The sequence below is a fragment of the Cyprinus carpio genome, chromosome B10, assembly GCF_018340385.1.
Source record: "Cyprinus carpio isolate SPL01 chromosome B10, ASM1834038v1, whole genome shotgun sequence".
In the NCBI taxonomy this organism is placed as follows: Eukaryota; Metazoa; Chordata; class Actinopteri; order Cypriniformes; family Cyprinidae; genus Cyprinus; species Cyprinus carpio.
The window spans coordinates 622,127-638,964 of NC_056606.1; the positions used below are offsets into that span (position 1 = coordinate 622,127).

The window sequence follows — 16,838 nt, forward strand, 5'->3', positions numbered from 1 at the left end:
TGTCACGTCTGTCAGTTAGGTGGAAAGCCCAATCAAACAATTCCACTTGCTCCACTACAGCCCATCCCAGTTTTTGGAGAACCGTTTGAGAGGCTCATTATTGACTGTGTAGGCCCATTGCCTAAAGCTAAAACTGGACACCAATACCTTTTAACGATTATGTGTGCTAGTATTCGTTACCCCGAAGCTGTTCCTCTGCGGACTATCCAAGCTAAAACAGTAGCCCGTGAGCTCATTCAGTTCTGTTCAGTTTTTGGCTTGCCGAGTCATCCAAAGTGACCAGGGGTCCAATTTCACCTCTAAATTATTTAAGGAGGTAACGAAAGAGTTGGGCGTAGAGCACCAGTTGTCCACCGCATATCATCCAGATACACAGGGAGCTCTGGAGCGGTTCCACCAAACCCTGAAGTCTCTTTTGCGTACATACTGCACTGAGACTGGTAAAGACTGGGTGGAGGGTTTGCCGTTTTTGATGTTTGCTGTGAGAGGAACCGTTCAAGAATCCCTGGGATTTAGCCCTGCTGAGCTGGTTTTTGGCCATTCAGTTTGCGGCCCATTAAAACTAAGTGAGCAGTTTCTAGCTAGGGAATCTCCTCATAAGTCTGCGCAAGACTATGTGAGTACTGTACGGGAGCATCTACACAAAGCGTGGGAGTTAGCTAGAGTTCATCTTGCTGAAGCCCAGTCCAAAATGAAACTTCGCTATGACAAGGGTAGTCTTGAGCGTAATTTCCAGCCTGGTGATAAAGTCTTAATACTGCTTCCTCTGCCTGGCTCACCTCTGCAGGCAAGATTTTCTGGACCTTATCAGATTGAGAAGAAGTTGAATAACACAAATTATGCAAATTCTAACACCAATAGTAAGCGTAAGACTCAAGTATGACAAATCAATAAGCCAAAATATCACATTAATACAGGCTCGGCCTGTTGCACAAAAGTAGGATAAGGGATTAAGCCAGGATATCTTGGTGATCCTGGCTCAATTGATCCCTAATCCGGTTGCACTAAAGCTGGATAGGAGGCAGGAGGATATGTTATGGTATAAATTACCATGGAGATTTATTCTGTGGAGCTAGCCTGCTCCAGACCAGGCTAAATTCCAGGATCTATTTAATCTCATCCCTAATGTCAGTCAGCAGTCGCCAAAAATGGAAACCAATAGTTATTTCACTGCTCACTATACATTGTTATCACATATACTAGACCCACTAGACCCACTGTCATTATTTAAACGTTTGTGATCATTAATTTCAATCATTTTGGATAAATAATGATTTTTAGATGATGTTGCTATCATTAGATAATTTACAGTTTCCCATAGACTATAAGGCTATATATAAAATGATAGAATATTAGGGCCACAGAGGGAAAAAAAAAAAAAGGACAAGTCATAATATTGTAACCAGTTGTTTTAAAGGAGGACAGTTGTTAAAATGACAGATGTGGGGCATTTCGTGAAATTGTACTTCAGTATGGTTTCATAAACAAAGACATGCTGATGTGCCAGAATATGAAGTATCACATTGTCATAACTATCAAAACTGTAAAAAAGAATATGTTGCTTTTCTGCAGAAAGAACCAGCCTCATAAATTTATGACTTTATCCTTTTTCCTCAGTGGGGCCCTAGTACTCTGTCATATAAACAAATACACATTCCATATGAATATAAAAACACAATGTGTAACATTATGTTCCTTTATTGAATAAGGACAAAACAAAGCAGGTAAACTATCAGCTCCTTTCGAAACTGAAGTCACAGTGACTCTACAAGATGGAAAGCACAGAATCAAAGCATATTATACAAAATGATACATACACATTCAAAGGTCTGTATATAACACACCCTGCATGTCTGCACACTAAAATAAATGCAGGACAAATCCATACACATCAGCTGAACAGACAAATGAATGGATGCAGTAGCCTCCCTGCAGCCTTGTATTACACACAGTATACCGCACAAACATCATAAGAGGCCAAATTCGTAAAAAAACCAACCCAAAAAAACCCTATTTCCTCTGCCACAGCAGGACATTTTTTACCTAAATTGAAAGCACACATACTAACTAAAATAATTCAACACATATTGGTCCCTCAGCAGCCGACCACTGTCGTCATCAGGGAAGATTGCCGGATTGTCCCAGTCCATGGCTGGTGGCACTCTGGGGGCCCTCTCCTTCCTCAGGCAGGCCACATTGTGGAGGACAGCACAAGCCACAGTAATATCACATGCCCTAACAGGGTTGACCCTTAATTTGTGAAGGCAGTGAAAGCGTGCCTTCAGGAGGCCAAAGGTCATTTCAACTCTGGCCCTGGTCCTGGCATGGGCATGGTTGTAGGCCTGATGTGCTTCCTGGGGGTCTGTGAAAGGTGTCAGGAGAAAAGTCTGGCAGCCATACCCCCTGTCTCCCAGCAACACACCAGAGAATTCACCTGTCAACACAAAATCTCATCATTACTACCTCATAAACACAGTGAATTCTTGACACAGCCATGATGGTTATAAATAGGGGTTGTGTGGTTTACCTTGTGATAGGCACTGATAGATTTCAGAGGCCCGAAAGATTCTGGAGTCATGGACTGAGCCAGGCCATTTTGCCACAACATTGCTGATCACACAGTCAGCATTGCAGACCATCTGAAATCATAAGATGAGGAATATTACACCAATCAATGCACATCATTGGCAATGCAGAGTGTTCGTCAATGGACAATATCAAAAAGTTATGTTCACCTGAACATTAATGCTGTGAAAGGATTTCCTATTCACAAAATCGGCCTCATGGGCACCTGAGGGGGCTTTTATCCTTATGTGTGTGCAGTCCACTGCACCAATGACATTGGGGAAACCTGTCACACAAAGTAATGAGTATCCTACTATGTGTTAACAGTTGTCCTGTAATTTGTAGATCCTCTTACCTGCAATCCTATAGAACTCCTCTTTCATGTCACAGAGTCTTCTGTGGCCAGGGAAGGAGATGAAGACATCTGCTAATGCTTTGATAGCCAGACACACACTCCTTATTGTGCGGCAAATTGTGGCCTTGTTCAGCTGTTCTGCATCCCCCACTGAGTACAGGAATGCTCCACTAGCAAAAAAGCGCAAGGCCACACAAACCATTTGCTCCACACTCAGTGCATGGCTCCGTGCAGTGCGGTGCTTAATCCTGGGACCCAGTAGTCTGGATAGATACCTGATGCCATCTGCAGAAAACCTGTATCTTTCATATAGATGGTCATCAGGGAAGGCCAGTGGGTCCAACCGGTCCCTGAAGACCCTTTCTCGCCTGAAGGCTATCCTCAGCAAAAGTGCTTCTTCATCCACCACATCTCGCAAGAATGGGCATGCCATTGTCAGAGCAGAAAGGAACACACAATTTTGGGCCTTCATATAGGCTAGTGGCCACACCTGGTGCTGGGTGGGTGGGCAAAAGAGGCCGGTGCCTTATAACGATGACTTGGTTGTACTGATTGCTGTGAAAATAACAAATACCTTAGAAAGATGCCACCGTCCTGTGTGCTCACAATAAGAGCTCATATGTCATGGCTCACTTGACTTTACGAGAATATACCTAATTTTTATTTTGAGCTGTGTCATCTTCTTGGAGCTGGGGGAGGAAAGAAAAAATAATGATTAATACATTTGTGTTACAGTTAGCATACAGTGTACATTGAAGGCATATCTCACCTCCCTCTCAAGTTTTTTTATTTCAAGGTCCAGTTTCCTAATTGTCCTCTTTTTTATTTCGGACTCCAGTGCAAGATTTTCTATCTTTTTCTTCTTGTACTGAATGTCTATGTCTGCCAGTTCTATTTGGCGCCGGAGGTGGTTGCCATACAACTTTCTGATAGCTTGTGAGCTCTGTGAACACAATACAATTAGCGCAGCTGGAATTTGGCAGGATGTGGTGTCCTTTTATTAATACGCACTATGTTGCCAGACTGGTTTTCCCCACTGTATAGCATCTGGGTCCTGTAAAAGAAATTAGATTTTTTGATTTTGATGAGGACTCCTCACCATTGTAGAGTAAATAGTACTTTCACAGTCTTAACATGATACCTCATGCCTTCTGGAATCCACAGAGATGGTCTCCTCCTCATCATCGTCTCCATCATGTGCTGTTGCTGCTGCACTGGGGCTTTCACCCTATCACATTTAATCGGATTCATATTGAAGCTAGTAGACAAGACATGCCAGGCCTACAGTATGCCTTTGATGGAGTACTCACTGGATCAGCATCGTCTGGTGCTTGTGCTGGTGGCTCTAACAGGAACACAGTGCTGCCAGACACTGCAAGGCAATAGGTAAACCAAAGTCAGACAGTCCAAATTGATTCAATATGAATGTGGTTGTATTCCATGTAGAGATGGAAGGACATACCTTGAATGAAGCGGGTGGCATCTAGGGAGGAACCTATGCTCGTCTCTTTCCCCCCAGGGATCCCCTCTAAGACGGGCCTGCCTTTATTTAGCTCCAAGGCCATGTCCTCTGCTGGGGTAAGGTCAGCCTTTGGTGACCCACCACCCGTGCCTTTGTCTGTGGGTATTCTTTTTCACTGCTAAAACAGTACAGACAATGTGTGAGCAGGCACCTTCTGGGTACAATATATGCTTGTGCTTTGTTAAATATTAGTCAGGGACCATACCATTCTGCAGAATGTTCTTGTATTTGATTTTGACCTGCTGCCATGTCCGTTTTGGCCCGTTCGTGTTTAATCTACATCACATGCACACACACACACACACATTCTTTATCACAAGAACATTTAATGGAGTCACACTGACAAAAATGACTTGGTATTTTTGTATTGTTTTCAGTAAAAATATATTAAAAAAAAAAACACTAAAGATGTATTTTCTTGATTTTCTAAATGACCTAGCAAAATAAGTATAGGTTTAGACCAAAAATATAAACTTCAAGTAAATGTGTGCTTAAAACAAGCAAAAAATTTAAATATCTGTCAATATAATAAGAAAAATTCTCTTGAAATAAGTTTACTTTTTCCATAAACACTTACTTTTAGAAAAGTTCTCTTGTTTCACTGGCAGAGTTTTTTTGCTTATTTTCCTAGGTTATTTTGCTCTAGAAAATATTTAAGTTTTTTATTTTTGATATTTTTTTTTGACTGAAAACAAGACAAAAATACTAAGTAAGAAAGACATTTTTGCAGTGCAGTGAGCAACCGACCTTGGGTCCTTTGAAAGGCGCTATATAAATTAAAGTGATTATTATTATAGCTCATCTATGTATTCAAGAAAATTTTATTTATATAGCACTTTTCACAATTGTTTCATTCTGTCAAAGCTGCTTTACATTAATAAAAGCAGGGGAAACACAAAAAAAACCGGTGGACAACATAATAAGCAGAGTACAACGGCTAAGATTAAACCGTACTGAGCGTAGTAACGTAAAATAATAATGTAAGGCTTTAATAATAATAATATATCATAGCTTTATACAGTGTGATGGAGTTACGTTACACAATTTCACTCATATATGCAGTGCATTTCAATAAAAAATTTAACCGTTTCATAATTACAGTACAACTGCGTTTTTGGAGATGTGAATTAAATATTTGATTTGTAATTGTGATGTTTCAGCGGAGCGGTGAGTGTGTAATTGTGCACTACTTACGCATTCAGGCGGTCTGCAATACTTTGCCACGCTTTTTCTCTTTGCTTTATCACTGTGGCGGTGTTGCCTTTCTTCTTAATTATATCTTTTTTACCTCCTCGTATGCCTCCATGAGGATTTGTGCTTCCGACGGGGAAAAGTACGCGGCTCTAGTTGCCATGGTAAATCAGTTAATCTGTGATCTGTGGCGGGGTCTATTTGAGTGAGCCGTGAGCGCGCACCTATCCAGGATTGCTTTCACCTGGCTTAATGAATCCGTGTCTGCTCATCCTGGCTTGGTCTTTGTGCAACCAATTAAGCCTGGACGCACATGTTTTGGCTTTATTGAGCTCAGCTGAGTCATTTATCCCGGATGTCTTAATTCTACTTTTGTGCAACAGGCCCATGGTGTTAAGTCTCAGCATGATCCTGTTGACCCTCTCCCTGTTGTTGCTAACACTGCTGTTAACTTGTCTCCTGTGTACTCTCCTGATTTAGATGGTCTTTGGAGTAAAGATGGCATTGCTTCATGTGGTACACTGTCTAACTCTGCCATCTTGTCTAACTTGCAGTCACATCTATCGTATCTGCCTGCAGCCCAGTGTGATCGTGTGGTCCAGCTAATTGAAAAGTATCATATGCTGTTTAATGATGTACCATCACAAACTACTGAGGTCACTCATGATATTGATGTTGGTGAATGCAGGCCTATTAAACAGCATCCGTACCGTGGAAATCCCAATAAGCGTCAGGTTATGAAAACTGAGGTAGAATATTTGTTGACTCACGGCTATGCAGTGCCAAGTCAAAGTCCGTGGAGTTCACCATGCTTGCTTGTACCCAAAGGATCGTCTGTAACTAAGCCTGATTCCTTTCCTCTTCCTAGAATTAAGGACTATGTTGACCGAGTCGGATCAGCTAGCTTTGTTACAAAAAGCTAGATTTATTAAAAGGATACTGGCAAGTTCCTTTGACACCCCGTGCCTCAGAAATCTCAGCGTTTGTGACCCCCGATTGTTTCTTACAGCACACATCTATGGCTTTTAGCATGCGAAATGCACCAGTAACATTCCAGCGGTTGATGCTGAAGGTACTGTCAGGTGTGCCTAACTGTGAAGTGTATTTAGACGACATAGTTATCTACTCTGCAACGTGGGAAGAACATGTACAAACTCTTGAGTTGGTGTTTAAACGATTGCTGGAAGCCCATCTTACCTTAAACTTAGATAAGTGTGAATTTGCTAAGGCAAGAGTGACCTACCTCTGCAAATTAGTTGGCCAGGGCCACGTGAGGCCTGTGCAAGCTAAGATAGATGCTATTATGGATTTCCCACGGCCAAGTAACAAGCGGGAGTTACGCCGTTTTCTGGGGATGACAGGGTACTACCGTGGCTTTTGTAAGAACTTTGCTACTGTTGTCACACCCCTAACTGATCTCCTTAAAGCAGAACAGAAGTTTGTGTGGAATGCTGAGTGTGAATCTGCATTTGATGCTGCTAAAGATCTGTTATCCCATGCTCCTGTGTTGTCTGCTCCGAATTTTGCTTTGCCTTTTAAGCTACAGGTGGATGCTAGCGGGGTTGGCGCCAGGGCAGTGTTGCTGCAAGAAGACAAGGCGGGAATTGAACACCCAGTATGCTACTTTTCGAAGAAATTCACCAGGTGTCAAAGAAACTACAGTACAATCGAAAAGGAAGCTCTCGCCTTGTTGTTGGCACTGCAACATTTTGAGGTCTACTTATGTAATGGTAGTATGGGCCCTATCATTGTATACACTGACCACAACCCTCTCGTCTTCCTGTCTCGTATGGCAAACTCAAACCAGAGATTAATGAGATGGTCTCTTATTCTGCGAGAGTTTGTTCTTGATATAAGGTATAAAAAAGGAGTGGACAATGTAGTAGCCGATGCTTTATCAAGGGCTCATACTGATGACTAAACCGCTCATAAAATGTGTGGTAAGTTTTGTTTTTCTCTTTTACAAAACCAAGAGAAATCATAGTTTGTAACTATGGGTGGGGGTGTTACGTCCAGAGACGAAGTCTTTATTGATTTATACTTTCTTTAATGTGTTTTCTTTTTTCTTCTTTCCTTGTTTCTTCTTGACTCCTCCTACTCAATCTGCCTGGCAGGTAGTTGATTGCTCCCAGCTTTAACTGCTTACCAATTAAGAGTGAGCCAGCATAAAAGCAGAGCTCCAGCTACCAGACTGGGAGAAAAACGTTCCCCAAGAGCTTTCTCCAGAGCGTTGGTCTTTGTCCTGCCCAGCCTGTTGCTGCAGTTACAACTGGTGGTGGTTGAGCTGTTTAGTGTTCTACTTTGGTATTGTAGTATTTTCGTTTATTGTGATATTCTCCAACCCTTACTTTTGTTGTTTTAGTTAAAGAGATTTATATTCTCCTTTACTTTTTAGTTTGTTACTTGGTTTACAGCTGCTATTATTAATGTCCCTCTTAGCAGCTACTTTAATGTTTGCCTATTTGTGTTTTGCTTAGTAGTTCTATTTTGGAAGCTGTAGGGAGGTGGGTGCCATTTTTGTTTAACCCTGTTTTCTCCTGTTTTGGGGCCAGGAAGGGAGTTGGGGTACAATCCTGTTATTTTCTTTTCTTTTCTTTTCTTTGTTAGTTTAGTTAGAGGTAAACTACTCCAGTTAGATTATATTTTTGTTTATTATTTTGGCCTTATCCTCTCCTGAAGCTATTGCTTCCTGTGTTTTTTCCCTTTTGTATTTGTTCCACGAGCTGTAAAATAAAATCTTTTTCTCGACAACTTGTTGCTTGTGGTGCTGTGGCAGGACTCAGATTAACGCTCTTTAAAATATTTTACTTTTGTTGCGTCCACATTTACCCCTAGACTTATGTGGGACGTAACAACATCAACTTGCAGGACCTGCCCTTTGTCATTTACGCCTGCTTTGTTCTCCACAATTTTTGTGAAAACTGTAAGGAGACTGTGGCTGAACACACTGTGTTGGGAACGATGCAAGGTGATAAAGACATACAGCCTCCTACACAATGCAACAACTACCTCACAGACTGTAATGAAGGAGAGGGAAAGAGAGTGAGGAGAGTAGTCACAAAGTACCTTGACCCTTAAAAATGCTGGCCATCAAGTTTTTTTTCTTTGTTCAGGTTTTTTTTAAAGTATTTACCTTTTTGAAAATGTACTAATGATTATTTTGAAAGTGTTTTATTGAATATGTCTAGTGAAAATAAATGACTGAAACAATTAGAGAACTTGTTTTTATTGGAAAATAAATATTTAGGTCAAAGAACCATTTGAAAAAAAACTGGTAATATTGAACAGGTATAAAGTGCAACAGTGCACAAAACACAATAACTATATACAACATGTCAACTACAACTGTTTTGTGTTATTTACACAAAACAGGTCAAACTTTATAAAGTGCAACCATGCACAGAACTGAAGTGCAGTGCAAACGATATAAAATCAAGAATTATATAGTGCAACAGGGCAGTCACTCTGTGTCATCTTGCAGCAGTGCTCGTCTGTACGAAAATGATGTTTGCTGATATGGGGTGACATGTGGTGTAGGTGTGTAACATTCAGGGCGGTACTGTCGAGGTTGGTTTGCTGGTTCATCGGGCCGAGGTGTGTGCAGGAAGGCTGGTGTAGTAGGGTGTGGTGTTGTGTTCATGAATGATGGTGGGTGCCCTTGGAATTGACCACTGCTGCTGTGGGGGGGTGTAAATTGCTGTTGGAATAACAATTCCCTCATAAAGGAAAAACCCTCCTGAATGGTGCTGGTAATGTTAGCAATGTTTGTATTTATCTGCAGCATGTTGTCGGAGTTGCGTCTAGAAGAGTCCTCCATCAACTCCAACATCCTCCTCTTTATTTTAAGGTCCTCCTCTGCCAGATCGGTGGGAACCTTCCTCTTCAGCCTGTCTCCTCTGTGGCTGTTCAACTTTGCCTTAAATATAGCAGAGAAAATTTGCATTATTACTACGCAAAATAAGTTCAGAAAAGCTATGTGAATAATGCACTAAACCAACACACCCACTAAGCAAAATGATGTCCGAAAGACGTCTTTTCAATGTCTTTGTTACAAAAATCGGACGTTGAAATGACGTCCACTGAGGAGCCAGAATGAAAAAGACGTCTTTCGGACATTATTTTGCTTAGTGGTCACCTACACAAAGAACATGCATCCATCCTAACTACACTGAAAAAAAATTGAATCATTTAATTTACTAAATGTTATGGTAAGTGGTTCCACACAATTGATTTTAGCTACATTTAAACAAATGCATTAAACTGAACTAAAATTAAAGGAATAGTTCACCTCAAAGTGGAAAATTGTGTCATAATTTACTCACCCTCATTTTGTTTCAAACCTGTATGAATTTATGTCTTCTGCTGAACACAAAGAAAGTTATTTTGAAGAATGTCAGTAACCAGACAGTTGTTGGTGTTGGTACCCAATGACTTCCATAACTGTCTGGTTACCGATATTCTTCAAAATAACTTTCTTTGTGTTCAGCAGAAGAAAGAAATTCATACAGGTTTGGAACAACATGAGGGTGAGTAATTCATGATACAATTTTCAACTTTGAGGTGGACTATTCCTTTAAGTTCAACTCATAAGCTTGAAATCATAAACCTGGAGCAAATTTTACCTGGAGCAAATCCCGGTGCTGCTTTACAACTGCAGATGGAAGACAGTCGAGGGATTCAGTGGAGTTTGGAGAATCGGAAGGCAGCTCCACTGTCGATGTCGATGTAGACGACTCTTCCAGGTCACCTGTCTCGATGCCGGTGTCGATGGAGCGTGTAGCAGGCGACCAGAGCTGGGTAGATTACTTATGAATTGTAATCAGTTACTGATTACAGATTACATAACAAAATTTGTAGTCAGTAATATAATCTCTTAGATTACACATTTTTGGTAACATAATCTGATTACTTTTGGATTACATTTAGATTACATTTGTGCTAACCCCTATTTGATATCACATTTTGACAGATAATATTTCATAACATTTTTCATAATTTTGCTCTCTATATATATATATATATATATATATATATTCCAAAAAAAAAAAAATTTAATTCACCAACAAGAGCCTAATAGGCTCTTCCTAATAGCTTCTTTTTCAAGTGCAATGTATGGACAGTTAATACTTAAAAAATACTAACACTAATGCACCTTTCTGTAAGTGTTTGCTAGTAACACTGAATAAAACAAAATCACATCTTATGATTTTAAAGCATATTTACTTAGAATTAAGTAAATCTATAAAAAAAATACATAAAAAAAAAACAATATTGAAAAACATTAAATTAACAGCAATATCCCTGCTAGGTCAAATATTAAAAAAATAAATAAATAAATAAATAAATAAAACACGAAGTGTATATGACTCTATCAATGAAAAACATCAAACAATAGCTACTTTGCAAACATGAATTCTGAAAAAGACTAAATTCACACAGCAGTGACATTTCTATCCATCTCAAAACATTTTAAGTGCATAGTACTAATTGAGGAAAAGACACAAAACGATGTAGTATACATGCCAGACCAGCATGTGGCACTGAAATTCTGCCACAGAGACACACTAAGAACGGAGAAGACATGGACTATGCCCATAAACCTTGCGCTTGGTATACAAACAAACATGGAACAATACATTTATTAATTTGTGTTAATGTTAATTAATAAAAAGACAATTGTTCAGTGTTTGTTCATGTTTTTGTTGCTCTTACGTAGCAGTGTTTGACTAGGGGCGAGACGTGGGCTGATGACGTCATCGTTTCAGAAAATATACGGATTTGTTGTCCACACGAAAACACAAAGGCGGCATTTTCAAATTTATCCACTCTCGGACCCCGGTTTAAAAAAATATCGGTTTCACTCTCCCAAAACGCCAGATCCGTGTGGACGTAACACCTATACGATACAAAATGTATGCATATACAGCGAAATGCGTCTCCGTGTGGACGGGGCCTTGAAGTGAATAAGGTAGTAACAATGAAGAAAAATCAACATTACAAAAAATGTATTAAAGAACATGAAATTCTCAGCAATAACTTTGCTTGGTCAAAGATTTCCGTGGACAGCAAATAAATCCGTGGTAGGCAGATCTTACACTGAACAGTGACATTTTCCCGTGACTTTCTTTAAAAATTAAATCATATCTGTACATCCAGTGATTAAAGGCTGCTTTACCCGCTATTTTCCATTATCTTGTTGCTGATTTCTTCTAAGCGCGATTCTGACACCCCTCCCCCAACTTGAAGAATCACGAACGTATATAAGCGGCAGGTTTATTAGGAAAAAATATAAACGTTAAAAAAGGAAATTTAGGAGAATCAATAAATTTTGAACAACTTATTACCATTGTGTAAATAATATGTAATCATGTAATCCATAAAAAAAGTAACTGTAATCTGATTACGAGTATTTTAAAAAGTAGTTTACTCTAATTACAAGTACTTGAGATTTGGAATCTGATTATGTAATCCAGATTACATGTAATCCGTTACTACCCAGCTCTGCAGGCGACCCACCCCAGATCTCTTCGCAAAGCGCATAAAATATGAGTACTACCCGTCCTTGACCACTTCGACGCCCTGTGTCAACTGCATGCCTGTATTTCCTGCGTATATTTTTCAACTTTGTGGTGACTTGGGCTTTTGAGACCATGCTAGCATCATGAGGGAAATCCTTCTCGGTTAGCTCCCTCGGATACTGTGCCTGAAACGCGTCCGTTATATCACAATATTTAGAGTGACACGACTCCCAGTCAACATTTTCTTGGAGCTTAGTGGACTTGTAGTCCAAATCGCCCGTCACCCCGCCTTCTCTCATTAGTACCAGGTGAAATGAATAGCGCAATCTGTTGCGCGTGCCTGGGCTGTATAAAGCAGCGCACTGTTGTAATTATTGGTATGCACCGGGAATTGACGCTACGGCAGAGAGCAGTGGTGACTCAAAGAAAAATGAGTATTAGAGCTTGATATCAAACACTGTGCGGGAGCGGGTACTCACCAAAGAACTCTGAAGTGACAGCCGGTTTTTCACCTACATAGCTTAATGCTATAAATAAATGGATGAAAGAAATTCACAAGGCCTAATTATTGAGTGGAATCCAGTTTAATTCTTCAAATAGTGAGACCTATCTTCTTCAAGTGGGGGAAAGCGCACAGTTAAACAAAACACTTGACAGTGAAAAACCGCGACCAGGATTGGAGGATTTCACCTGGAGGCCTGGAAGAAGGAAGGTAAACTGCTGTGGTGTCATCCCAAAGTGTGCATCATTATTCCGCTGTTCCAACTAGAGGGTATGGCAGAGCAAGCCACAATTGGAGCAGCTTAAAGCTGAAAGAACCAGTGCAAAAAGACTCTTCTCTCGGCTCGTCAATTCCATTTTAAGAACCCATATGGACATGGATGAGGAAGAGCTCAGAGAAAGCCTCAACAACCTTTCACTTCAAGCCACAAAAGTCATGGAGGCAAATGAGGATGTGGAGGCTGCTTTCATCATGGAAGGTGGGGCTGAGTTGGATGCAGAGGATGTGCCAGCATTAAGTTCACAACAAAAGGCTGACCTAGAGAAGACTGCAAGAGAATGTGATCAGAAACTGAAGGAGTGCAAAGATCTAATTCTGAAGACTCTCTGGACCAGTTTTGGGAATCCCCAAATGTCCCTGGCTTTCCAAGTGGCAGAGGCGGAATGTGACCGGGTCTTTTCTGTTCAACCTTGTGCGAACCTGGAAGCATATGATTTCATGTTGAGCCACCTGGGAGGACTGGTTAAAGCTGCAAGAGAAGCGCATATCCGGTGGAACCGTTGGACCCCTTCTGCTGAGCAAAAAGACTTAAACAGCCGTCTGAGGGAGCTTGAGATTTGTCTCCCCAAGCTGGTTTCCAAAAAATCTGAATTTATTCAAGCAAAATTCAAGCAGGATTCTGTTAGAGAAGCAGGTATAGCCTACAGTTCTCCAAGGCCAGCAATCAAGTTGAAACCTACTTCACTTCCCATGTTTGCTGGAAGCAAACGTGATTTTCACCGTTGGAGGAAGGAGTGGGAAGCTCTGCAGAGGCAAGGCGAACCAACTGGGTCAAAAGAGGTGAAGAAATTTCAGCTGCTGGATAGTCTTGATGATAAAGTGGCAAGAGAGTTTCGACTGAAAGCTTATAGTTCAGCAGAAGAGATATTCCGTGTCCTGGAGAATCGCTTTGGGAATAGAGCTGCTATTGCCCTCGAAATTGTGGAAGAGTTGCAAGCAATGCCACCAGTAAAAGGTCACCAACCAGGAAAAATAGTGGAGCTGATTCAAACGGTTGAAAAGGCCCTGTATGACCTAAGTGAGCTTGGAGACACCGGTGCCATGAAGAATCCCTTGGTGACAAAATCCATTGAAAGCAAACTCCCGGAGTCACTAAAGAAGGAATGGCTGGTGGTTTATATTGCTGGTGAGAAAAAAATGCTGTTGCACCGCACACACTCGTTTTGACAAGCTCCTTGAATTTCTCAAAGGGCAAGAGGAAATATATGAGCAGCTGGAGCAGTTAAGAGAAGATGAACCGAGTAGGAAGGAGACCAGGTCTGACCTGAGGCATGCGAGGACAAGAGCCACCAAAGCGAGCAGTGACCCAGTAGGTTGTATTGTCTGTGGAGACAGTAAACACAAGAAGAAGCTGTATTTCTGCAGGAAGTTTAAGACCCTAAAACCTTCAGAGAGAAAGGATGTGGTAAGGAGGCTCGGAGCATGCAACAGGTGTCTGGAAATCCATGATCGTGGCGCATACTGCAAGACCACTTACCTGTGCAAAAATGTGGAATGCAAAGACCAACAAAACCCCGAGCACCATTATTACCTGTGTTCATATGCTGAAATTAAAAGTAACCCCCAGAGAAGAACAAAGTCTGGCTCGGTGGGAGGCGGAAAGTGCACCGAGTCTCAGCAGGAGGAGTTCCTCTCCAAGCTGTTACCTGAATTGGCTCAGCAGTGTCGAGATGCATTCTGCAATTCAGCATCCAGGACCTTCAACTCTGTGGCAAGTGAGGAGGGGCTACTAGCAGAAAGTGGTTTGCATGAATTTCCTGTCATCATGATGCTATTGCAAGTAACGGCAAATGCTGGACAAAAAGTTGGAACATTGATTGACCTGGCCTCGGATACAAATTACATCACTCACAAAGCTGCTAAGGAATTAAATCTTCGAAGCGAAGACGTCACTCTGGTGGTCCATGGAGTTGGTGGGATGAAGGTATCAGTTGAAACCAAGCGGTACCTGCTGAAGATCAGAGTTCGTACCCCCAGAGGTAGTCTTAAGTCACACCAGCTAGTGTGTTATGGGCTCGACAGTATTGCAGAGATCCACCGGCATGTGACGGCCAAGAAGCTGCAGAGAATATTCCCTGACATTCCACTGCATGAACTGGTAAGACCTCAAGAAATCCAACTCCTTATAAGCCACAAGGAAGGACAGCTGGTGCCCCAGAAGATTCGTGTAGCTGGAGATCTTGTCCTCTGGGATGGTCCTCTGGGGAAAACTATTGGAGGTAGTCACCCTGACCTTTTTGAAGAGCTTGCTGTAACTGCACATATGTCAAAAACTCATTTTGCACGTTCAATGAGGACTGCGGCAGTCAAGTACGAAGAGTTCACCAGTAAAAGTTCAGCTACTCGTCAGTCTCCTGTGTATCCTGCTGCTCAATCAAGCACAGCAGCCATCAAGCGAGATTTCCTGAAATGGTGGAAGTGGGACAGTATCGGAGCCGCTTGTGAGCCCAAGTGTGGAGGTTGTCGCTGTGGCAATTGCCAGCCAGGGGGCAAAGAAATGACACTTGCTGAAGAAAGAGAAGTGGAAATGGTGAAAAATGGCTTAACATATGTAAATGGAGATGAGCACTGTGAGGAACCACACTGGCATGCTGAATACCCATGGACAGAGGATCCAGCTTCCCTGCCAAATAACAGAAGGGCTGTCGAAGCAACATTCCTTAGGACAGAAAAACAGCTGGCAAAGGAACCAGAATGGAAAGTTGCCTATACAGCGCAAGTGCATGACATGGTCCATCGCAAAGCAGCAGTAAAGTTGACAAATGAGGTGATTGAAAGCTGGACTGGGCCAGTGTGGAACATCAGCCACCTAATTGCTCCAAATCCTCACTCTGTCAAAACTCCAGTTAGGCTAGACTGGAACAGCAGCCAAAAGTTTCGAAGTTTGAGCTTGAATGACCTACTGCTCAAAGGTCCAGATGTGCTCAACCCCATTCGTGCTGTCCTGTTGAGGTTTCGAGCTGGAGTCTTTGCTGCCTTGGGTGACATACGGAAAATGTATAACTCTGTCTGGCTGGAAGACCGAGAAGTCCATCTGCACAGATTCCTCTGGCGTGACTCTGGAGAAGATGAAATTGAAGAATATGCCATAACAAGGGTAAATATTGGAGACAAGCCAGCAGGCTGTATTGCTCAACTGGCCATGCGATAGACTGCAAATCTACCCATATTCAGTCACCTTAAGGAAGAGCGACGTGTGCTGCAAGAAGATGCTTATGTTGACGACATCCTGACTTCCCACAACAGCATGGATCAACTGAAGGTCATCACATTGAATGTTGAGCAGATCCTAAAAGCTGGTGGATTCCACATAAAGCCCTGGGTCTACTCCGATCAAAGTGGGAGGAAAGAGTCCAGAGACAAGAATACTGAGCCAAAGACTATGTTCTTACCAAATCAGCTTACAGAAGATGACAATAAAGCCCTTGGCCTTGGATATACTATACAAGACGACAAGCTCCACATCATGATTGCTGTGAATTTCTCAAAGAAGAGAAGGAAAATGAGACTTGGCAAAGATTTATTAAAAGGGCAGGTGAGATCACAAGTGCCAAATCCACTCACCAGAAGAGAATTACTGAGTCAAGTCTCAGGGCTGTATGATCCACTAGGTTTGGTGACTCCGGCCAAACAAAAAGGTGCAATTTTGGTGCGAAGAGCCTTTCAAGAGGCCAAGGTATCTACGGCCACTAAGGACCTGGGATGCAGCTTTGTCGGAGGGTCTCCGGGAGGATGCAATCAAGCTTCTGGAAGAGTATGTGGAGCTGGGACAAGTAAAGTTCATCAGACCCCTGACACCTCTAGACACCGCCACTGAACCCATTGGTGTCACTTTCTCTGATGGCAGTGAACAGGCATATGGAGCAGTGTTGTATTTGCGTTGGAGCTGCAGTCAAGGTATAACTG

General features: G+C 41.8%; 1 protein-coding gene across 3 annotated transcripts; it reads right to left on the reverse strand.

The window, feature by feature from the left end:
* Positions 1-1,682: 1,682 nt before the first annotated feature.
* LOC109103513 (putative nuclease HARBI1) lies at positions 1,683-4,529 on the reverse strand. 3 transcript variants are annotated; one of them, XM_042732066.1, is made up of 10 exons: positions 4,383-4,529; positions 4,231-4,292; positions 4,062-4,148; positions 3,932-3,974; positions 3,690-3,863; positions 3,574-3,609; positions 2,921-3,475; positions 2,736-2,851; positions 2,528-2,639; positions 1,683-2,434 (listed from the first exon to the last, which is right to left on the reverse strand). In XM_042732066.1, exons 7-10 carry the CDS (start codon positions 3,390-3,392, stop codon positions 2,064-2,066), a joined length of 1,071 nt encoding a protein of 356 aa, XP_042588000.1. In that variant the 5' UTR covers positions 3,393-3,475; positions 3,574-3,609; positions 3,690-3,863; positions 3,932-3,974; positions 4,062-4,148; positions 4,231-4,292; positions 4,383-4,529; the 3' UTR covers positions 1,683-2,063. The 3 variants fall into 3 exon arrangements, 2 of the variants coding, with proteins under 2 accessions (XP_042588000.1, XP_042587999.1); XM_042732065.1 differs by having other exon boundaries at positions 2,921-3,416; positions 3,495-3,609; XR_006155704.1 differs by lacking the exons at positions 1,683-2,434; positions 2,528-2,639; positions 2,736-2,851 and having other exon boundaries at positions 3,333-3,475.
* Positions 4,530-16,838: the final 12,309 nt, after the last annotated feature.